At 30.1% G+C, this 26,031-nt stretch overlaps 1 protein-coding gene across 4 annotated transcripts; it reads right to left on the minus strand.

The window, feature by feature from the left end:
* Nucleotides 1–2,043: 2,043 nt before the first annotated feature.
* fusl (fuseless) lies at nucleotides 2,044–22,318 on the minus strand. 4 transcript variants are annotated; one of them, XM_065501208.1, is made up of 6 exons: nucleotides 21,953–22,318; nucleotides 20,808–20,906; nucleotides 5,492–7,107; nucleotides 3,649–3,801; nucleotides 3,393–3,576; nucleotides 2,044–3,334 (listed from the first exon to the last, which is right to left on the minus strand). In XM_065501208.1, exons 3-6 carry the CDS (start codon nucleotides 6,140–6,142, stop codon nucleotides 3,000–3,002), a joined length of 1,323 nt encoding a protein of 440 aa, XP_065357280.1. In that variant the 5' UTR covers nucleotides 6,143–7,107; nucleotides 20,808–20,906; nucleotides 21,953–22,318; the 3' UTR covers nucleotides 2,044–2,999. The 4 variants fall into 4 exon arrangements, with proteins under 4 accessions (XP_065357280.1, XP_065357278.1, XP_065357279.1 ...); XM_065501206.1 differs by having other exon boundaries at nucleotides 20,808–21,196; XM_065501207.1 differs by lacking the exon at nucleotides 21,953–22,318 and adding an exon at nucleotides 21,656–21,843 and having other exon boundaries at nucleotides 20,808–21,196.
* Between the last annotated feature and the right edge of the window lie 3,713 nt (nucleotides 22,319–26,031).

Raw genomic sequence — 26,031 nt, forward strand, 5'->3', positions numbered from 1 at the left:
GACTGATAAGAGACCTTGTGAATTGACCAATTATTTGGCTGTAATCTAGTGCGCAAATTTGAAGATCGCAATTTGAAGATATTTTTTGATCCGAAAAATTTAGTATATGCACATTTTGAAAGTGACAGGAAAGACTTCAGTAGGAAGCTTATTCCACATACGGACTGGACTGTATGGCTAAAGAACGAATTTTCCCTGAAATGCGTAGTGCGATCCACTGTCCAGTCGACCACGAATGGTTAATATAATGACCGTACTGATGTATGTATAGACTTAAATGAGCATAAATGACAAATTTTTTTGGCAGCAAAGTTAGCATTTTGAAAAAATTTTGCCTAATGAATAAAAAATATTTAAGACTGACTATATTAGAAAATCGTTACGACTTTGGTGATGATTCCTCTTTTTATACCCTTCTCCTTCGTGAGAAGGGTATATATAAGTTTGTCATTCTGTTTGTAATTTCCACAATATAATTTTCCGACCATATAAAGTATATATATTCTGGATCCTTATAGATAGCGGAGTCGATTAAGCCATGTCCGTCTGTTTGTTCAAATAAATTTTCTGAAGACCCCAGATATCTTCGGGATCCAAATATTTAATAATTCTGTCAGACATAATTTCGAGAAGTTTGCTATTTAAAATCAGCAAAATCGGTCCACAAATGGCTTAGATATGAGGAAAAAACCAGGACAACCTCGATTTTTGACCTATTTTTGACCTATATATGGATTACTAAGTCATTAATATAGACAATATGCATATCTAATGATAGATATTTCAAAGTCCATTGCACCGCTGTATATAAGGCTAAGATAAGTTGGACCTACAATGGGTCAAAATCGGAAAAAATATTTTTTTAACCCGAATTTTTTTTTCACCAAAAAAAATTTAAAAAACAAATTTTTTTTTAAAATTTAAAAAAAAAATTAAAAACCAAAATTTTTTTTTTTAAATTTAAAAGAAAAATTTAAATATTCGAAAAAAAAATTTTTCCGAAAAATTAAAAAAACAACTTTGGAAAAAAAATTTTGTTTACCTAAAAATATTTAAAATTTGTATTTTAACGCATAATTTGGTGAAGGGTATATAAGATTCGGTACAGCCGAATATAACTCTCTTGTTAAATTTAAATAATGTTTTATTTTCTTGGGAATATTTACAAAAACTTCTTCAAATATCTGATGAAATAGATAAATTATAAACAATATATCGATTACTGCTGCCTTCGTGAAGCTTATAAACAAATATTTGTCAAATGATATGGTCTTATTTTTTTCAAAGGTATGTTTGGTATTTTTAATACCAGTAAGCAATGCTTTTTGTTAAAGAGTTTTTAATATTTTAAACAATCTATATTCGACCTGATTAGTACGAACAAATTGAGAGGAATCTTGTAAAGATTTTGAAAATTTTTTACAAACCTCTAAAGTTTTTGAATTGGGCAAGTCCGTAAGCTCAAAAACGAAATAAATTTTTTTAATGTCCAGTTTTTTGTCTTGATTTGTCCAGATTTTTAAACCCCAATGTCAAGCTTTTTGCGAAACTGAATCTGGCACCCCTAGTTAACATATAACTTTGAGTCTTGCGAGCATTAAACCCCAATCAGAGATTGTCAGAAGATCTTGGTTAAGCGTGACATTCATGTTTTGTCTTATTGCCCCAATATCCAACAGGCTTTGTCTTGGGATGGATTCAGATCTAATTTTATAAAAATATTTCAGTTTGATTTTTTAAATGTGTTTATTGTATTTATTTTCCCAATAGCCCCCCCACTGTATATCTGCTAAATTATTTGTTTAAAGAAAAACTGCTTAATACGATTATAAGATTATATGCATATAAAGGCTATTTCTGTCATAAAGATTTTCTAAAAAAGGTTTAGATTTGTTTCTGCAATTTAGCATTTCAGCATTTTTACTCGTATTTAGTATTTAATTGAACGAGAAGGCGTCATTTTATTTGGCATGATGATGATTCAAAACAAACAACCAAACAATAACTATTTATAGGCAACAATAACAAACATTTCTCGAGGGGTTTTCGTATTTTGAGAAATTTATTTTTATTTTCGATTTGTATTTTTGTTTTTTTTCTGTTAATTTGTTTAAATTTTGCTAAAAAATCGTACTTACAGACATAGTAATAATAGTAATAATAATAATAATGATAATGAGAGAATACATTAATACATACATATACATAATATAATATAATTAATATCAACTAAATAATAAATTGTTTAACAACGAGGAATGTACCTAAATATAATAAAAACTTAAAATATAAAATACAATGAGTAACAAATAATGAAAAACCTGACATTTTAAAAAGAGCTGCAGTAATAAGGACATTTATTGTTGATTGATTGATTTCATTTATAATTTATGCGGAACATGAGTTAAAGTTAATCTCTTTGTTTTTCATTTCTTATAGAATAGATTTAATCTAAAATGATTTTAAATAAATATGTACGTCCTTACAATGTTATACTGTTACATAGTTAGAAGGAGTTTAATGCTAAAACTGACTTTATCTGGATAAATTTAAATTTGTTCAATTTCACTGCATATTTGATCGTATAATATTTTGCTCGTACAGGTAACAAGTTGGATTCTTGAAGTTACATATATGTCCCAGAATGTCCTAGGGTCAATTGATCTGTTGATAACATTAGTTTATAATAATTTAGCTTTGACTTCTAGACTATTGAGACTTATGATTACACAAGGAATGTTTTTGTTTTTTTAACTTAAAATTAAATCTTGTTTTTGTACAATTTTACATAATTATTTGTTACTCTCTACTTTAATGTTGTAATCATCAAATTAATATTAATTTCAACAACACATTTTTCTCTTGATAATATTCTAAAACATAAAATAACAAATTTTGTTATTTTCTTTCATTTTTTAAGTATTTGTGAAATACATAACTATAAATTAAAAAAAAAAATAAATTTTTGTTTATTTTGATAACTCAGTCCAGTCATGGTGTTAAACCAATTGCGTTGCATCCATTCCAGATTGTATTTTTATTTCGGGTTTCGTTGGCTTTTCAATTAGCACACACTGCGCCTCCTTGTCATGGGGCGATTTGATTATAAGATTAGGCTTTGATTGGGAGTATATTTGGCTAGCGCTGCTCTTTTTATTTCGTTCTCTTTCAAAATGTAATTTCACATAATTAATCGGTATGTCGACGCATTCGCCACCAGGGCCATCGGCATCTATGTAAACACCACGCACCAATATGGAATTGGAACATTTCAAAGCGGCCAATATAAGAAATGGTATCAGATGTGTTAACCAGTAACTCAAAATTTTATTATCTGCAAATTTATTTTATTAATACCAGATAGAAGTATGTATGCAAATTTGTTCACTCACCTGGATACAAATAAACATCCAAAAGATTCCATATACCACGCCAGGCATTGACAGCTCCAAAAAATTCAGCAAAATAATAAACATCGCAAAATACCAATTTCATTAGACCATCGATGCGTTTGCATACCCAACGCACAAAAGGTTGCAAAATAAACGTCAAGAATACTGCTATGTAACCCAAGATCTGTAATGTTTTGTAAGTTTTTGACTTTAGTGTTTCAATTCCTTTAAATAATTAAGTCCTTTAAATACTTGCCAATGATCCCCATGCTGATTTCGCTCTGTCTTCGGGAAACAGCGTCAGATCCATTATGCCCCACAGACCTCTCCAAGCTATGACCACAAGTGAACCAATCACAAATACCGAAAACAATGTATCCATTACATATAAGCCGGGCTGATGGAAACCCTATTCAATTTGAAATGAATTTTAAATTAAATTATTGTGATTTTTTCAAAGTTATTGTGATTGATTTTAATTTATATATCGATCTCATAGAAAATAACCTAATCGCTTTAGCCACAGCAAAAAATTTCGGACTGAAAAATGCTATTGTATCATTAATTTTTGAATTGTGTCCAAAGTCCACTTTCTTGCAATTTGAACCATCGTTTTGAACGTTGGACGTCTAGAACAGAGTTTATTAGATCATTTAAAATTAAAAACCTATAAAAATAAAACAAGCAAACTCAAATAAGAGCTCCAAAAGTGCTAACATTGATATTTTAAACCTCTGTTAAATTAAATCCTTCAAAACTTTCCAAAAGTGCATGGATGTGATCCACTTTTTGCTTTATTTTAAAAAGGGTTTTATATAATTGCAATTTTTTCCGCTTACGCATACCCTTACCAATTGTTTAAAGCCTATTTGTAATAGATTTGAATTGAAGAACAATTTAATAATTCAATAAATTGTATAAAGCTATTTTGTAATGGATTTGTATTAAAGAAAAATTTAATGATTCAATGAGGAATTCTAGCAAGAACCCAAAAAGCACCAAAGTCCCAAAAATTCAAGCACATGAACTTTTTGTTAGAATTGGAATTGAATGCAAAATGTTATTATGTTTTATACTTGAAAATTTTTGGAAAAAATTAAATATTTATCAAACAAAAAACTGGAGAATGCTATTGAAATAAATTGTAATACAACAGTAATTCAATTGCTGAACTATAATTCAAAGCTTGAATTATATTTACTTGCAACTTGAATTCCACTAAAAATGCTTATTGCGAAGTAATTCCTAAAGGAACAAATTGAATACTTTTCAATTACTAAGAATTTATCCCAAAAAGCACCAAAGCCCCAAAACTTGAAGCACTTGAACATTTTGTTGGAATTTGATTTGAATGCAAATCTAATTATGTTTTAAATTTGAAAAATATTTGAAAAAATTAAATGTTTATCAAACAAAAAACATTTGGCTTGAATTTATGTTTCCTATTTCAATTTTAAAAAACAACTTAAAGTCTTAACCTTTCTATTCAAGAATTAATTATGAATTAATTCATAGGCTTTCCAAAAAGGATTTTTACTAGATTCAAGTCGAAATAATTCAAGCCTTGAATTATAGTCAAGCAATTGAATTACAGTTGTATTACACTTTATTTCAATAGCATTCTCCAGTAAAAAGGAGACACAAATTCAAGCCATATGTTTTTTGTTTGAAAAATAAATAAATTTTCAAATATTTTTCATGTTTAAAATATAATTACATTTGCATTCAAGTCAAATTCCAACAAAATGTTCAAGTGATTGAATTTTTGGGGCTTTGGTGCTTACTGGGAACGTTTTAAAATCAAATTTTGTATGGAAATTTAGCTTTAAAACATTGTTTAAATTTAAAATATTTTTATGAATATGGGGGTAAATTCTTAAACATTTTTTATTTCATATCGAATATGAAAATCGCAAAAAGAAAAAACTCTCACGTTCGAAAAAGTCTTGGCTCGTATACGAATGCGAAAATTAGGCCCCTGATTTCAGTTTGTATTCGACATTCAGTAAATATGTAAAGCGATTATATTCAATCCTATAATGGTCCTTCTTAAATATAAATAAACAGTTAAATACACAATAAGTACATTTACCACTTACCCCCACTTTAAACATTGTTTCCACTTCAAAATAATCGCTTTTATGATCCATAATTACGGAATATGGAGCAGCACCCAAATTTCGTACGGTACGTGTGGCGATTAGAAACAGCAGGGCCACCAGTGTTACTACACAAATAATAATTAACGAATCGGCACTGGTCAACCAATCGCACAGTACCCATGACCCTCTCCACATGTTGACGCACACAATGCCAAAGATGAATGTGTAACAACGTGAGAAAACATAGAAGGTAAGACGATGTTTGTCCGGATGTATGTTATCTATGAAGAAACGTTGTGTCAGTGTGAACAGCATGTGACCCAGGCCACCGATGAGAAACGAGCAGAGCGCTGACAGGGGCACACTCTTGGGGAAGATTAGAACACCGATTAATTCCCAAGTGCCGCGCCAATAGGCAATGACGCAGGGTGCTACAATTAGACATGAGAGTACGCAGTCTAGGGTTTCGAGTAGCATATCGTGTAGACTTCGAGGTTTCTTTGTGGAGGTCGATGTGTGATTTGTGGCAGGTGCATTCTGTAGAGGATGAGTTAACGATTGCTGTTGGTGATGTTGAGATTTGTGGCAGCTTGTAAGACATGGTGCTGTAGATAGATTTGAATGTGTCGTATCACTAGTAAGCATCATAGTGAGTGATAGTGATATTGTTTGGGATTGAGACTCCTTAATTTCTTTTTTATTATTATTATTATGTTTGTAAATCTTTGATAAAAGGCAGTTGCTGGAGTTGTATGTAGTGTTAATTGACAAAATTCTGCTTTGCGTTTTATGAATTATTAGAATACATTTTCTAGAAAAATAAATGTTTGTTTTAGTTAAAATCTCTAAATATTTGTTGTATATCGTCTAGACATTAAATCTGGGCATATATTTGTATATTTAATTGCGTTTTAGTTCCAATAATCGTAGTAATACAATTAACATCATAATTCAAATTGTTGTTTTGATAATATCGCTCTCTCTCTCTCTTCTTCTTTATGTGTTTGTGCTCCTCTGGCTCTCGATGTGAGAAAATAACAAAATGTCAAGGTGCCTTCCCCCTTAATACATCCAACATGATGTTTAAGGGTTTCCGTTTCCCTTTGTCTCAATATTGTTTGTTTTTTCAAATATTTTCAAATATTACGATTGTAGTCGTAGGAGGGTGGTAGTTTTAAATAATTATGAGTCTTGATGATGTGATAATTGTTTATTATTATAATTTTCTGTTGTTGTTGTTGTTGTAGCTGTTTATTTGTTTGTTTGTTATGTATGTTGATTTGCTTGTAAATTATTATCTCCCTCTCTATAGTGTTTGTGCTATTTACTAGTCTGATTATAATTGTTATTGTTTAATTAGCTTTGTAAATCTTTAAATAGTTTTTAAACTATAATTTTTTCATAAAATTTTCCAATTATTATTGCACATTTGACGTTATGTTTGTTGCTGATGTTTGTGAGAGGGAAAAGTAAGAGATTTAGGACAAAACGTTGCTATTGGAAATTTTCCTAGGAATTTTTAGTTCATCTCCTCCGTTCAAAATCGTTTTAATAATGTATGGTTTTTTAAGATACTTAGTGACGTTGTTAGTTGGTGAAAGTTATTTGACGATCTGTAAATATAAGATTTAATTTATGAATTAGTTTTGAGAGAAATTAAGTTCAAATTTGTTGTGGATATTTAGTTATTTTGGTAATCACAGGTTATTAATTTTTAAACAATATTATTTTTGAACTACTTATGAACGTAACGAAGAATTCTTACAGTAGGCCAGTAAAATTAGATATAAAAATTACAAAATTTTGGAACGATATTTTACTCTATTGACGGTACCAAGGTTCTGGATATAAATTCCCTTTGCAAAATATTTAAGAACATATTGGGGCATACAAAACAGGACTTAATTTTTTGAAAGCAAATATTCGATTAGAGAAAATTTGACATAAAGTTGAAATTTACATAAAAAATAGTTTTACATTGGAAGGCTACAAATCTCGCAGTAATACAATTTCTGAATTTATTTTTCTTTTAAAGTACTTCCTAAAATGTTAACTTTAAGAAAATATATGACCTAAAAATGCGGGATTTACAGTAGATGGCGTATCTTTTGAACGTGGTTTTTATTTTTAATAACTTACATATAAGTCTTTTTGAAGGGTACATATCTGTCATTTATTCTCACTTTGTTGTTCAACATTATATTGTAAACAACAATGTTTTTTTTGCTTCGAAAATGTCCAATTTTGTGCCAACAAAGCGTCATATGCGGGAAGTTTTGCTTTACTTATTTAAGCACACCGATTGCTAACCGATGCTTATGGTGAATGTTTTTCATCAGTTTCAACGTTCGATAGATGGTTTGAGCGGTCCAGAAGTTGTGAAGACAAAGATCGCCCACGCCAGCCAAACAAGTTTGAATACCAAGAATTGGAGGCATTACTCCATGAATATTGTTGTCAAACCCAACATTGGGAGCTACTCAATCAGCAATTTCAAAACGTTTGCAATCAGCAGGATTTATCTAATAGCAGGGAAATTAGGTACCATATATGGTATACGAATTGAAGCCGAGAGACATTGAAAGGCTATTTTGTATGTCTGAAATGCTACTTCAACGCTATAAAAGAAAATTATTTTTGCACTGAATCATTACTTGCGATCTCTTAAATCGAAACGTAAAAGATCGTCCTCGAAGCCCGATCAACCAGCTGAATCGTCACCAAAGTCAAATATCCATGGCGCAAAGGTAATGCTCTGTATTTGGTGGGAGCAAGAGGGTCTGCTGAAATCTGTCCAGACCATCACATGGAACCTGTACGGATCACAACTGCTTCGTTTAAAGCAATCATTTGCCATTTGCCGAATATGCGGCCATTTGTTTCGACCGATGCAGAACCCTCTCTCTGGGATACGCTTCACTTCAGAACAGAGTATCCGAAATTGATTGATTTCTTATCATTTCCTTCTATGAGCAATCTTAAAGAAACTTTTCATTATGTAAAATAAACCTTTGAACTTTGAGATTTGATCTATTGAAAAATATTAATATTTAAATTAACTTGGGAAGTTCAATTAAAAATCAGCCCTATTCGAGAAAACATGCATGTGCAGGCAATTAATAAAGAAATAGTGATTGATTCAATGAATTTTATCATTGATTTGTTAACATTTCCTTGTATTTGCAATATTAATGAAACACTCCCAGAAAAATTAAGTAAAATAAACTTTAATATTTAAAACAACTTGACAAGTAGTTTCAAAACTACAAAATTCAACTAACAATCAGCCCTATTCAAGAAAATGTAGGTCGCGTGTGCGAGACTACACAAAACTTAAAATAACTATCCAAACAAATAATTAAGGATTAATAAATCAGATTCAAATTTATTTTATTTGAAATTTTAAGCAAATGCAAAAAATATTGTGGTAACTTAGTGAACATGAGAACAGGAATAACCCTGAATATCTTAGATTGAAGTTTTATACATGAGAGCTTAAAAACATTTATTATAACCAATATTATAATTATAAGCAATTGTATCATTATTATATCTTAATAACTAAAAAACAAATAACTATTTTTATAATTAAAACAAACGCAATTTCTTAATTTACATGAAAATATTTGCCATTGAAAATAATGTGCATAATCATAACAATTATTTACATTTTCAATAAACGTTCTGTGTTAATTAAATGCAAAACAAAATAAATACACACTACAATTATTAGTTGACACTTGTTGCGTATTAATTAGCAAATTAATACAATAACACAACTGAAAGTAACCATAAATAATGAATAATAATGTCACCCTACTAATGAGGATTAAACAATAAAGGGATTAAGAAAATATAATGTAGGTCTAAAGTTAAATTAAAAAGCTTTTTATTGTTGTTATAAATTTGTTTGCTTTAAACAAATTGTTTATTTAAGACTGATATAATTGACAGTGACAGTTAAAAGTCACTGTTATTAAAAGTACAAACAACAAACATTATTTAAATTATTGATAAAGAATAATATACATATTCTATTCTATATATTGTATAAGAGTAACGTTACTGAGTGACTGATTCAACATTTTTTTTCTTCGAAAATGTTGGAATTTGTGCCAACAAAGCGTCATATATGGGTTTTGCTTTACTTATTTATTTAAAAAAAAAAAAAAAAAAAAATTCGTTCTTGGCCTCAAAAGAGGTTCAGTTCTTTTGGCTGGAAATCCATATGTTTCCAGCAAGATGGAAAAAGGTCATGTACAAATGTTTCAAAATAAAAATATCAAAAAATCTCGCATATACCCATTTTATAAAATTTCCTTTATTAAACAATTTTTAATTACGATTGGGGTGGCGAAGCAAACCGGGTTAGCTAGTAATAATCATAATAGCAAAAAAAAAGAATCTGTAAATCCCAGTTGTTATAAGGAGTGAGATCGAAAAATTCTTAACATACATATATGTTTATAAAAAAGAAACCACTAAACTTACAGCTTTAATTTTTTTTTTATTTGATTGAAATTATTATTACAATTTACAAAAAAAATTATTTTTATAGTTTTAATCACTAGTGATGAAATTTTGAACCTTTTTCGGAAACCCTTCCATTAACGTTTTTATAGTGCTTTCTGTCACTTTGCTCGAACATGTAGTCCATCTCCGTTTAAAATCTACCACACTTTTGGACACCTTTTTTGTACTCTTCAATTCTCTTTTAACAAGAGCCCAATATCTCTCCACTGGCCTTAGCTCCGGGCAGTTTGGAGGATTTGCCTCTCTTGGTACAAATACCACATTATTGTTCTTGTACCACTCAAGGGCTTGTTTGCCATAGTGACAGGATGCCAAGTCAGGCCAAAAATAAGTGGACACATTATGAAGTCTTATGAATGGAAGCAGCCTTTTTTGTAAACATTCCTTGATGTAAATTTCGGTATTTATAGAGCCCGTTGTAACAAATGAGTGGCTTCTTTTGCCGCAACTGCATATTGCTTGCCATACCAAGAACTTTCTGGGAAATTTTGTCTGCTTTTGGGTCCTAAACTTTTCTTCAACATTCCCTCGAGCATCAGCAACATAAAATTTTTGACCTGGAAGTTGCGAAAAATCTGCCAGAACATACGTTTCGTCATCCATTATGCAGCAAGAATATTTTTTTATAAAACTTGACTTCAATTTCCGTGCTCTGTTTTTGGCCTCTAAATTTTTAGTAGCGTTCCTGTCAGGAACTTTTTGAGCCTTGTATGTTTTTAAACCTGCATTAGCTTTAACTTTTCGTACCAAATAGTCCGAGCACTGAGCTAACCGGGCTGCTTTCCTACCGGATGTGTTGGGAGCTCTTTTGAAAATGCGTTCTATTTTTTTGGCTTTAGAAACATCATGTGGACCATTCCTTCTACCTGAACCAGGTTTTCTATCAACTGACAAGTTCTCCCGGTACTGTTTAATAACATTGGAAACAGTTTGACGGCAGACCTTTGTATGCTTGGCCAACTTTTTGTAAGACCAAGTTGGGTTTTGTTGAAAATATTTAATAATTTCAGTACGCACTTTTTTCTGGTCACTCATTTTAATCAGATTAACAAAAAAATTAATATAATTGACATTACACATAATAACTGACATGTTTTTCAAAGGTAACTTGATCAAAAAAAAATTCAAATAATACTTGGGTTAAAAAATGTAATGAAAAACGTGTGTTAAGAATTTTTCGATCTCACTCCTTACTTTGAACTTGTATAAGAAATTCTTATCAAATGCAAATGTCATTCGCTTATTTATCTTCTATATGTATGTACAAACAATTATAATATTTTTTTTATTAGATTAAGTATTTATACAATAACAAAAACGTAAAATACAGTGGGTTACTTGTCCCATATAATTGTTTATAGACAATTTGATAAACTTTCAATAAAATTGAAATAAATCTTTAGACCTACTCAAATATTTTAAAAACTCACTTGTCTGTCTAGTGTCAAAAATAGTAAATGACAATATTTTCAACATTTAGCTTAAACTCATCCCACTGTGCATTATAGAAATTACGAAACTTTTTAATTAGCTAAGCTTTTTTGTCCCCCGTTTGCTAATTGCTCTAAGCATTTTTTTAGTATCTATTGCATAAGGATTGGTTTATTACAGACAACAACCCACCAATTATATCGTACTTATTTATTTATTATTTCATTCATTTATTTTTTTATTTATACCACATACAGTGCTTTATTTTGTTGGCTTTTCTATTCGCTTGCAACCAATTGTTGTGAAGATAATTTAATTTATATTTCTTTGATGACGTTTGAAAAAAAATGGCAAAGAAAGTCAGAGATACAAAGTAAATAAGTTTAAGTGTATTTAAAAAATTGTTTTTATTTTTGTTTTGTTATTCATAATTTTTGTAATTAGAAACACTAAGCAAATGATATATAGAACATCACTGTGATATGTTTGTAATGAAAAGTTATTGATCTGTTTCGTTACAATGATCTTAGTTATTTATCCAATACAATTACCTAAAATCAATCTTGGCTACGAAATCGAAACAGTTAAAAGTTCAATTTAATCATGTTTGAAGAAGCGAGCATTGGCCAAAAACGCCCAGAATATGCGGCCAGACATGAAACCGTAATAACTGATAAGAACTATTTAGAAAAATGTGGTTGGGAAGTTTTGCCTCACCCGCCTTACAGTCCAGACCTTGCTCCGTCCGACTACTATATGTTTCGATCGATGCAAAACGCTCTCTCTGAGATACGCTTCACTTTGGAACAGAGTATCCGATATTGGCTTTACTCGTTCTTGGCCTCAAAAGATTAACCGTTCTTTTGACTCGGAATCCGTATGTTGCCAGAAATATGGGAAAAGATCATAGCTAACAATGCTGAATACTTTGAATAAATTTATACTGTACAAATGTTTCAAAATAAAAGCTAAACATTTTAAAAAATAACGCATAATAAAAACTATTTAAAATTCTGTTTGAAATTTGGTTCATGTTATGATATTTCAAATAATAGTCGTTTTTTCCAATCTGCTTTTCCGATACTGAAGTTTTGCTGATTATTTTCGATATAGGGTAGAAAAAAGTGGGCTAAGATTAATTGAAAAAACAAAACTTTTAATTAATTGTTTTTGTTTATAATGAAATTGAAAATGCAGTTGATGTACTAGGTATTTGTAAACAACGTTATTTTCTTAATATTAAATAGTTTTGTTTGTATATATTGTATTAAACAAATAAATATGCAATATAATGATACAAATAAATAATATTTTTGCAGCTGTATGTGTAATTGTAGATGTTTTGTTGATCGACGATTTAAACTATAAATCTAAATGTCGGTAATGCAGTTAACAGTGACAAATCACACATTAAATGATATATACGACACAAGACAGACAGGCGGACAAACGGACAGATGGATAAAAAAAACACACATGCTAAACACTAAAAACTATTTCAAAAAATGCATTAATGCATATTTATGCCTGTGTTTGCATGCAAGTGAGTCTAACTATTTAAACATTTGTGGACATTTCTCTTGGTTTAATGGTGCTACAAATCATTAAAAAAATATGTTATAAAAAAAATAACTAAATGTTTTTTTTTTTTTTTTAAATAAATACATGTGCATTGTCACTGTCGCTAACTATGAACAATTTCACTGCTCAAATGTTAATGCAACAAGTTCCTTGGCTGGATGGCGGGCTGTTTGGTTGGCTGGCAATGCACAATGCCAATGTGAAATGAAAGCACGAAAACATTGCATTCGATTCGAGGAAGTCTTGCTGGGTTTGTAGGTTTTTTTTTATCCAGCATATTTTTGCTTTTATGCATTCAGACTTAAATTTTATAATAATTTTACACAAAGGTTAGTAAGCAGCAGGCTAACTCAACTAATTTCATACTAATTCCATTCAAGTGACCAGGGTTGTTTTGTTTTTATTTACATTATGTCGGTTTCTAGAGACGTTTTCAATTAATCAAGGCTAGATAGAGAGAGATTGAGGCAGACTTGATTTGAAACAGTAACACAATTTTAAATACATAATTACAAAATCAGCGATAAAAAGTAATAAATTACTTACTATGTATGCAAATATGTATGTTATTCAAGATCAAAGTCCATAGTATAAAGTTGAAAAATAAAAATCTAAGGAAACATATTTAAATGTTCGCAAAGAAAAAACCAACAGCGTCATATTATGATGGTTGTTGCCAAATTTTATTATGTTTCATTTATAACCATAATGTTACAAATGAGTAAAATCATAAAATATGAAAATATGATCCATATTACAATTGTGTATAACCATATTATGATTCCATCTCAACCATAATATGGATATGTAAAACATGCTATATTATGGTTGAGGGCAATAATGTCTCCAGATCAACTATAATATAATTATTGTTATTAAATAACATTATTTTAACAAGCATGTAGTCAATTTATCCCTTATAGACAGGCTGACTCCAATTTATATATTTTAGGTAATTTGACACGTATGTGCTCTTAGTAGTGCAGTGTGAAGTTAAATGGTTACTTTATACATCTCATGTAGCTAGCGTGAAGTCAATTGTAACTTTAGAGTCTCTTAGTAACCTAGAGTGTAGTCACTTTAAACGTTTATATTTCATAAAGTACTTATTTTACCCGGTACCGTGAAATAGCTCCCAAATGAAATAACTAACCAGGAAAAAATGAAATAATACCCAACAACTTTTTCATACAACTTAGGACTTATTTCATTATGAAACAACTCCTAACGCATAGGGAGTTATTTCATAATTTTTTGTTGGGAGTTATTTCATAATGCAATAACTCCCAATGAAACAACACCCAATGAAATTTTTATTGGGTTTTATTTCATTTTATTTTGGGAATTAGGAGTTATTTCACTGTATTGGGAGTTATTTCATTTTTGTTGGGTTCTACTTTGCAAAAGCAGAAACCATAAATATCAAAAACTGGCATCGCTCAGAAAAGTTTTTTGCATTAGGTTTTCTCCTCTGGGGTGTATCAAAATGCAAAACAAATTTTCTGAGTTAAGCCAGTTTTTGACACATCCCAGAGGAGTAAAACTTTGCGCTACGCCATAGGCCCGCAATGCAAAATATGTTTGGTAAGCGAAGAATAATTTCACTTTTGTAGTTCCTTTTTTTTAGATTACATAAATAAATTGCTTTGGATTGGGAATTATTTCATTTCTATTGGGATTTATTTCATTAGGAGTTATTTCGCTTTTTTGGGACTAATATTTTTAAAATTATGAAACCGCCGATTATTGGGAGTACCCTTTGGTTTACCCTTTGGTAGTTATTTCATTTTTCGAGTTTGGGAATTATTTCATTTTTGATGGAAATTATTTCATTGGAAGTTATTTCATTGGGAGTTATTTCATTTGGGAGCTATTTCACGGTACCATTTTACCCACCAGAAGTAATTTATTGGAGAGTTGTCGGAGGAAGGTTTGTTTACATCGGTTTGACAGTCTGATTGTAATCAAAACGGGTCAATTGACCGACTACTTAGGACATACACGTGTTAAAATAACTAGTCACATAGCTAGTTATGTAACTAGTTGTCTCCCTAAATGATAGGTAAAATTACTAGTTCGGGACAGTCTCCTAGAACTGCTGGGGTGTTAGTGAAAATGTACCTAACTCTAAATATGTGTTAATAACAAAAATGTACATGTGATGGTGCCATTCAACTGACACACAGAGTTTTATAAAAAATATTTTAAATTTTCGAGATTCTTGATTTGTGAGAACAATGTGAGTATATGTCTTTGTCAAGGAGAAACTCTTATCACTGGGATTTGAAACGCGATTATATTTAGTATAAATATGACGAATTTTAACGTCTTTGGGAAGCTTCTAAATGCTCTGGGATATTATTGTGTAATTCGATTCGAAAAGAAAATCATTCGAATTCATACATATGTATGTATGTTTTAAACATGAAAATTCAAAAATGTTTTCTATTTTCTGGAATAGATTTCAGGATAAAAATTACGATTAATTAAAAAATCAATAGTATTGGAGAATTTATTTTATTTCAAAATCAGTAAAAATTATCTAATATTTAATTAATATCTAGTGTGTTACCCATAACTATTGTCTAATATGACGTTTGTCTTGTTTTAAATCACCAACATCCTCTAGAAATTAACGTAAATTAAGTTTGCATTAATTAAAAATGTTTTTTTTTTATTACGTTTTGCTAATGTTGTGTATTGTTTTGGTTTGTTTTGATTTTATAATTTATCTTTTTTCTATGGGTTTTGTTGTTAGTAGCCTTTCTTTTTCCAGCCTAGTGGTGGCTGATCAGTGTTTTAAATCTGTAATAATTTAACATTGATCTAATTAAAAACAATAAATCACCCACCACCACTGAGCTGCTAATACCAATACGAATATTATTGCAGCAGCAACAACAACACTATTAAAAAGCTGCTTAATTTGTTCAGAAATGTCATATAAATTTAAAATTAGTACGTGTTGACAGCAAACTTTAAATATACATACAGACGTGGGTTAAATAACAATTAACTGTTAGAATAAATTTACGACGACTTGGGACTGGGATGGCGCCGTTAGAGAGCATTTTTTCATCCTATTTTTTTTTACAATTTTTAATGATTCAAGGGTGATAAGGAACCATATTTTTTAGAATTACGTATAATAAAAATTTTTGATCATTATAAATTTCCATATTTAACTATTTTATCATTTATTGGATTACATTTCAATTCAATAAAAATGATAAAATAAATTGATACAGTCAATGTCTGGTGCGCAATTAAAGGTTAATTTACATTGTCCTACAAGTAATGTCAATCGACAATATTTTGTGTAGAAGAGTACGATAGGATAATCTAAACGTAATTTGTAATGAAGACGGTAAAGTGGTTACAAATTTGAATTCATCGTAGAATATCCTTTTAATAGCTAACCTATTCCCCTGATAAAACCTAGTATGTTACTCATTTTACAGCCAGCAACACTCCCAAGTTCATCTAAATATCTGTTACCTAACCATTTAAATCAATGATTATCGGGCAGTTGCACATAATGGGCTCTAATGTCTCCAACTCCTCTACATTCCCACACACTCTACAAAATCCTACGTCATATTATCCTATTTACCTATAAAGGCCCCAAATAAGCACTGTTGGCAATACCAAAGAATAACAACGGCGTTGGATTTTAAAAAGCTTTGTACTCCAACAGCTGTCAAAATGCACTTGCTAAAAATGTCATTCTATGCTTGAGATTTGACACGATTATCAACTAAAACTTAATGTAACGTTTATATTTATATTTCAAATAAATTGCTTTTATATTAAAATACAACAATTGGCGACGAGGTAAAAAGTTAAAAATGGCAACAAGATCTTTAAAAAATGTCGTAGGCGAAATTTTGGTTCGGCAACAGGAGTCTATGGACAAGCAACAACAGTTGATGAGATGCTTATCAACATATCACAAAATAATGCATCAACACATGCATCTAGTTTATCCACACCTGCATCAAGTTCATCCACAGTACCAGAGGCCTTAATGAACATTGTATCCAAAAATATTCGTGAATTTACATATGAACCAGAAGATGGCCAAATATTTTCAACATGGTATGACAGATATGAGGACATTTTTGAAACAGAAGCGCAAGACCTTGACGACGCATCAAATACAAGGTTTACATAGTTCCTAAAAAGCCTCGAGACGGAACATTTGCAGAAACTATAGAAATATTAAAAAAAACTATATAGAAGTTGAAAGCCTCCGTTTTGTTCCCCGTACTATATATGTAAAACAAAGGGAGATGTTGGCAATACCAAAGAATAGTAACGGCGTTGGATTTTAAAAAGCTTTGTACTCCAACAGCTGTCAAAATGGACTTGCTAAAACTGTCATTCTAAGCTTGAGATTTGACACGATTAACATTACGTGTCACTTAATGTAACGTTTAAGTTTTATATTTCAAATAAATTGCTTTTATATTTAAATACAAAATACAACAAGCAGTGGCCGGTTATCACTCATACTAGAATTCTGAGACTACACCTATCCAACCCAATTAGTGTTTTGGTTGCATTGGCATCCAGTTTTGGCCAAAAGTTCTTAGACACTTGACAATCCGTCCTACTATACCAGGATTGGCTGGAAATCTTTCAAATATTAGCCGGCGTCTTACTACCCTATATACCCTTATCCAGGCGTGGATCCAGGGGGTAAAAAAGGAAATTTATCCCCAAAAACCAAAAAGTTTTAATACCAAAAAGGAAGAAAAGTAAAATGTAAAATAATTTTTTTTATTTAATACTCCCCCTCTCCCAAATGGTTGACCTGGATCCGCGCTTGCCATTACCTCAAATGAATTTTGATACAAATCACAATCAATATCTGATCAGTTTACAACAAAGAAAGTACGTGCTTAACATATTATTGTTATCAGTGACTCATGTTTCTTTTATTCCGACCACTGCTTAAACTCAATTTGTAACATTAAATAATCAAGTCACCCTCGTACATAATTCTATAAAAACAAAACTTTTTTTGTCACTAAACCAAAAATAAAGGGCGCTAAAATACTTAACATACTCGTATTTATGGCCTGAGATTTTATGGAATAATTTAAAATATTTCCTTGCTTAAAGTTAAAGATCTACAGCACTAATGTGTAACACAAGTCCATTTAACTCAATCATATACTAAATATATTCGCTCATTTTATCAACGACTTTAAAAGTGCGTTCCTAAACAAGAGAACCAAATAAGTATGGGAATTAAACGCACATAAATAAATTAACAGTGACATAAATAAAATTAAAAATAAACAAAAATGACAAGATATAACAACAAAAACAAAACAAAAGCACAAATATATATACATATGTATGTATGTAGATGTACTAGGTATTTTAGTATGAATTTAATGTGATCCAAACAGAATTGCTAAAGTCAAGGCAAGTTTATTCCAGAGTTTAAAATTTATCATCTTTCTCTCTGAAATACACATTAAGCTAATTTTTCATTTGTCGAAATGAGCAGTTATCACACACACACTCACACTTGGCAATTTGAAGAGTTTTTTTTCTATATTTTTCAGAAACCACTTAATTCAACTGAAGTACGACAAATTAGCCAGCCAAATCATCATCCACAGTATTTGATATTTGATGGCTAATTTTGTGATTTTATTTGTGATAAAAAGTGCGTTGACTTTTTGATTCTTATCTTAAAATGTTCGTATGTTTTTTTAGTACAATATTATTTGTAGAGTTGTTATAGTTTATTGCGATAGGTCAAGGTCTTTTGGATACGATGCCAAGAATGTTGGTTATATTTAGTATTTTATATTTAGTTTAGTTTCTTTACTAATGACGACTTGTTTACATCAATATGGCAAATGATTTTTTAACTTTATTTTCCCGCAAAATAAACACAATATAACTAAAGAATGAGTCAAAAAAACTTATACACACTACTGCAGCCAAAACTTATCCTTGGTCAAACAAATTATTATTTTTTTAATCACGCCAGCTTTTAAAAATATGTCAGATATTATCTTTTCTAAAAAATTATTTGAAAAAATAATTAAAACTTTTCAAGGGAGGCAAATCCACCCAACTGTCCAGAACTTCGGTCTGCGAAAAGATATTGGGCATTTATAAAAATAGAATTAAAGAATACAGAAAAGGTATTCCAGGACATGTCCGATTTTAAGCGTAAAAAGATTACGGAAGCAACTTTAAGATCTTTAAAGGGAGGTTTTCCGGAAAAAGTGGATAAATTTATAAATATCGAGTAATATGCCAATATTTTAATATTTAATGAATTTTTACAATATTTGAATAAATCTACGTATTTTAGAGAACGGTTTATGTTTTATTTAACAAGTATAAATTTTTTTTGCACATTTTATTGTGAAAGATCTTGGAAAGGCCTTTAGACTTTGATACTTTATATGTCTAAAAAATATGCGCTCACTTCTTTATCTCTTTCCGGTTTAGTGGTTACTTTTCTAACCACCTTTTCTATAATCTTTAAACAACATTTAGTGACATCTATTGGCATTTAGCTAAACAATTAAATTTTTTTAAGTCATCGTTTAAATTATTTTATAAACCTTTGCCGTAAGGTTGCTCTGGTTTGATTAATATTTTTTTATTTTGATAATATTGTAAACCACAGTTTTTCTAAGCGGTATTCCCGTATTCAATAAAAAAAAGTCAGAGTGATTATTGTTCATCAAAGTCAGTGTTACTTTGTTATTTGAACTCGACGAGGAAGAGAATTATTAGGAGAAAGTCGATCTGTTGATGGTGCTCGGTGACATACCTTCTTGGCTCAGGTTTAAAATTTGCCTAATTCTTCTGTTAGTGACTTATCTACCCAAACTGCTGTGGTGGAATCAAAATGGTGAACAAATTGTCGATTGGAAGAGCCGATACACGATATACCAAATGATATAAAATAATTGGAGAATATCTCACCTAAACAGCTATTTAGTCAAAATGTTAAATTTTCAAACAATTTTATACGCTACGAAAATTTGTATCATAATTATTTTTTAATGCCAACCACCATGGTGGTTAATAAACTAACCACCTTATTCCATAAAATCCTTTAGCGTTTTCTTTAGTTTTTCTTATTTTTCATAATATATGAACCCTAATTAAATTAAAAATGCAATTGTTTTGATTATAAACTTATACACAAAAAACTGTGGCTGAAAGAGTTATACATAAGCTATTTCAGAATGTTCCCAGAATAGAAAAAGGCATACGATTTTCGTAGTAATTTAGAATTTTTCTTAGGATTGAATAAATTAAATAATTTCAAATGTCCAGTTTCCAAAAAAACGACAATATGTCTTCAGAAAATTGTATTTTTAAGTTAATTAAATGTTAAGGAACAAGTTAAAAGAATTTGGTGGATGAATCATCAGGATCTAAAATCCGGGGGGATTATTCGATTAAAAAGAAAAATTAATCGATTTTGTAGCTTTATACATGAAAATTCGAAAATGTTGTTCTGATTTTACCAGCCAAATTTCTGTTTTTCAGTTCTAAAGTTCAGTCTTTCTGTTAAAATTTGCTCTAAAAGAAATAACCAAAAACCGGTTTCGGTTGAAAGCGAACACGAAACTCTCGTCCACAACATGACCTATAGTTGTCAAAACAAATGTATTCGAAATGTTATGTCACAGGATGTCACTTAAATTAATTTTCTATGAATTAATGTTTGTTTAGACGATCTACAATGCAATGAATTAAGATATAATAAATATTTTACCTTTTTTTGTAGTTTATTCCAATGCAAATAAGGCACAGCTTCGATATATAAGTATTTTCTAAATTGTTTCGTTTCTCTTTCTCTGCTTTCACAAAATTTCTGATCACGTTTTAGGCGTTTAGTTACGTACAAACGATAGAAGTTAAATTCACATCAAGTGTTTAACAATAAAATTGTGAATTTTCATTGTTCAGCAAAAGAAAGAAAGATCTTATTAAAATTAAATTGTGCACTAAATTGATTTAAATACTGTCGTAGATTTTTTTTTTTTTGAGCGTTACATTTTTATACAAACATACAAATACATATTTTGTTCATAAGTTCATATTATTATTTTTTTCGAATTGAATTTTCGGAAAGCTAAACAACAGAAAGGAAAAGATGCCTGCCTGTAACCAAAAAGAATACAAAGAAAGAATAAGTACAAAAATATTCCACTTTTGTAGACAACAAAAAGACAAGACAAGACAAGCCAAGATTGAGGATTTCGATGTGAATGATGGTGATAATGATAATAATAGATTATCTACTTGAAAGTTGAACAGCATGTGTTTAATAAACAAAACAATTGTTATTTATAATATTTAATATACATATTTTACTTTATTTCTTTTCATTACTTTTTTTGTTCACTTTTAGCACATTTTTAGCGATCGTATGTAAATAATGATCATCACTTACACACGCTTCGAATAGGTATTATCATTATCACTCTGGTGGTGATAATCATGAATGTAACAAACAAATAAAAAATAACAAAAACAAAAGAAGGGTTCCACCAAAAATACAACAAAAAAGAATGAATGAAAATGAGTAAGTGAATGACAGATTGTTGTAGTGATAGTTACTGATAGTAGCGGTAGTAGAATGACACAGATATTAAGTTATTATTTTAGCACAGCTTGTGATTTGTTTTTTATTTTTATAATTTTTGCAAATTGTCACAGAAAAAGCACTTAGTTATTAAACAAAATACATATTTTCATAAATAATGCGTGTGATAAACTATTAATTTCAGTTTATTTTTGTTTTATATTTCAATTATAAAGTCGTTTTTTTAAAATAAAAATTACACCAACAATTATAAACCGGAAGTATTTGAAAGGATATTGTTTATCGTTAAAAATCAAAACTCATGTACTAACTCGTTCATTTATGTTAAAAGTTGAAATTGTAACTGATTTTACAAAACAGCAAACGTAAAACTGTTTTCTCAAAAATTTAACTCAAACGTTTTGAGTTCAAGTTTGTTTTTATTTTCAATTTCTTTTGATAATAAATAAATAAATTTATTTATTTATATTTGTTTTTTGGATTCTTTGTTACGCGAAAACAACAACCTGTTGCAGGAAAAACTCGATTGACAATGCGTTCGTTCCGTTAGTCAGCCACCAGAATATCTAAGCATCCGATCGTCTCTCACAATATATGTACTATATTAAATACCTAGTTAGTAGTAGACTTAAAGTTTGTGTCTGAGCTCGCACGATAATCGTAATACACTAACTAGTATTAGTACGAGTAGTAGAAATGTTACTGCAAAAAAAAAAACGTTGAACTGAAAATAAAATCGTTATTTTTACTTAGAATTCATGTCAGTGGCACCGTGTTCGCGCGCGGTGTTTTGTTGATAATTGCATTGGTGTTGGTGTTTTATTGTGATTTTGAACATCCATCGTAAGGGAACAGAACTCAATCTTATCACAGGCAAACATTTTGTCTCGCTTGTGTTTTTATTGCAGACGTGTGGGTTGTAAAAAAATCACTCAATAAAATATCAAAGAGATTAAAGTGATACTGCTGTTTGTTACATTTTGTTGGATTTTCCATACACTCAGCGAAAAGAAAAATATTTATAATTTAGTTTATTTGCTGTTATCTTTTTTACAATTATAATGATATGAACGTTTTAGATCGTTGGTTCGGGAAGACAGGACAAAACCCTTAATTTGTGAAGAAAGTATATCACAATTCCTCTTATACGAAAGCGGATCAATAAGTCTGTGACTTTCGGAATGAAACAGGTTTTTTGAATAAAGAAAACATTTCATTTTTCAACATAATCTCCTTTGAGCTCTATAGACTTTGTCCAGCGTTTCTTAAATGTTGTTATCCCTTCCAAAAAATAAGATTTGTCGAGATCATCAAAATAGGTATTTCTAATACAATGATTTCATCGTTGGAGTCAAACGATGCGTTCGTTTTTTTCAAATCCTCTTTAAATCGACCCAATTAGTTGGTATAATATTCGTCACTGATTGTTTTACCCTTTTGAAAGTAGTCAATGGGGATTATACGTATAGGCTGACAAACCCACCTTGGCCTTCTTTGGCGCCGTTTCACCCCGATAAATCCAGTTTTGACTGTTGTTTGGCCTCTGGTATGTTGTGGTTGATCGAGTTTCGTCTACGGTTACGAAGCGGCTCAAAAACTCGTCCAAACACTGCTGTTGTCGGTTGTTAGCAAACGCGGCACCTTCTTATACCCAAGTGATCGTTCAAAATAAAAATCACAGAGCCATGTGAGATGTCACAATCTCTCGCACTTTCAATCTCCGATCGGCCAACACCAGATCGTGTATTTTATCAATTGCTTCGGGTGTAAACCACAACTGGCCACCGAGAACCTTCGGTATCTTCCGTATTTGTACGGATACAACGATGGTGCAGACTTCCCATAGTGTTAATCAAGCTTAGCCTTGGTTTGAGTGATGGTTTTTTTTCGCAAAAAATAATGCTGAATGAGTACACGAAATTAATTTTTTTCCATTTTCTCCTCTAGTAACGAGGTAGTCTGCTATCAATGGCTGTCAAACACGAACTAAATGCCGCCGCTTGTTCAAATTTTGACAGGAGTTAACTGACAAATGCTTGTTGACAGGAGCAATGTAGACCCGCCCTCGTACAGCTATATATATAAAATGAAGTGTACACTTTGATGTCACCACTCAAAGTGGTGACATCGACTGGTCACCACGTTTCTACCAAAACGGTTCGGGAATGGTTTGTAGAAGTTTGCACGAAATCGGCCCAGCGCTCGGTGGTCAATTCCGGCCAAAATCCATAACTTCTTTACTTCTTCATAAAAATGTTTGAAATTTGGTATTTGTATTAAGAATAACATAACCAACCGATCGATAAATATTTCGATGTTCAAATACAGGGTTTGGTCAAAAAGGCATGGACGTTCTAAAAGTATCAAAAAATTGCATGTAAGCGGCTGAAATTTATTCCAAAAATAAAGAATAAAATATGTGATCGAATAAAAATCAGTCATTCAAATTTCGGATTACATATACAGGGTTTGTCCAAACAATCATGGACGTTTTAAAGCATCGAAAAAATTAGGTTATTCATGTAAATGCCTGAAATTTAGTCCTAAAATGAAGAATAGCATAAGTGATTGAAAAAAATGGTCGCACAAATTTCGGAATACATATACAGGGTTTGGTCAAACAAACGTGGACGTTTTGAAATTATCGAAAAAGTTAGGTTATTCATGTAAAATTGAAAAAAATTCCAGCTTACAAATACATGGTTTGGCCAATTCAGTATAGACGTAAATAACTCTCAAACTTACATAATTTTTGAAATTGACCAAAAAAAAAAAAATACAAAAAAAATTTGTAAAATATATGTAGGCACTGAAATCGTTCTGGTTATTAGAATGGCAGATAATTACAGCTGAAATTTATAGTACTTACTCTTGATACTTCACAGTATTAGATGTAATTTACACTTAACCTCTAATAGCCCCTTTTAATTTGTACTGGCCTTTCAAACTTTTTTTTAATTTAGTTTCTATAGATTTTAAACTACTAGTTCCAAATCATTTCACTTTTATATAAAAATAACTCGAAAAGACTCCTTAATAACTACGTAGAATGGTTAACTGCTAACTGTTTTATAAAACCATGTGCTAATTTGCAAAAAAAACTTTAATGAAAAAAGCACAGGCTACTTCAATTCAAAAGTAAAAAATCTCATTTTTCTAATATTAAAATGACAAGAAAAAACCTTTGACTTTACAGCTCTATAAATAACCATATAGCCAAAATAATTATTATACTGTATATTCTGAAGTGTTAAGAAAAATTTACCATCAAAATTTTATAAAAATTAAAAAAACAAAAAAAAACACTTTTGGCCGGAATTTACCACCGTGCAGTGGTTCCGGAGATTTCCAAGAAGATTAAGAGAATTTATCAAAATAACAACTTGTATTAGTTCTCGCAGACTAAAAATATATATTTTGATCAATCTTTATGAAATTTGATCTGAAGCTAACGGTGGTCTAAATCTTTATTAACTGTATTTAAGGACGTATTAACGTTGAGTTAATCCACGTGGAAAATCCTAAAATGTTCACAATTTAATTCCATTTTTTGTACTCGTGTGAATAGGGGTAAGTAGATTTGATCTACTTACCCCTATTTTCTCAAACTCTGGTTATCGTTTTTCGTAACAATATACTACCAATTAATATAAATTTTGTATATCGTCATGATAAAAAATAACCATAGATTAAGAAAATTGGGGTTAGACTGATGTTACCATATCTCAAAACATTAGTTGTATTCTTTTAAAGTGATCAAGCAAAATTTACAAACATTCGATATTTTTAGGAGCACAGTGTTATTTACTAATACTTTTTTTATTGTATCATTTCGTTGTAAAAGTAAACACAAAATAAAAAAAAATAAACTAAAAATAACTAAAATAAAACACAAATTCAAATCATGCTCTAACATCAATATAATTTAAATTCAACACCCCTGTTCTTAATTCAAATACCTCTACGAGATTACAGTAAGCGCACTCACTTTGTCACACACAAACACACACTCGCTCTCTCGCTCACTCACTCACACCCTTTCTCTTCGCACTGAGTTTTATTCGTTTAGGGGAGCGTATGAGTGATATCAAATTTATAATCATATGTATTTTCATATTTTATTGCACACTTTTGCTTTTATCATTCTTCTTTTTATATTTTGTAATATAATATTTATTTTTTCATCACTTTTTTTAATAGTTATTAAATTGTTTAATATTTATCTTTATTTTAATGTTTATTTCAATATTATCTCATAATTTATATGCCGTTAATAACAAAAAATATTTTCCGTTTCAAAGTTATATACTTAAAAAAAAAAGTACAAGTAACTAAATGACTATCTTTTTTTTGGGCGAATTGTATTATTATTATATTTTTCATCATAATA

Source organism: Calliphora vicina, chromosome 2 (assembly GCF_958450345.1).
Source record: "Calliphora vicina chromosome 2, idCalVici1.1, whole genome shotgun sequence".
In the NCBI taxonomy this organism is placed as follows: Eukaryota; Metazoa; Arthropoda; class Insecta; order Diptera; family Calliphoridae; genus Calliphora; species Calliphora vicina.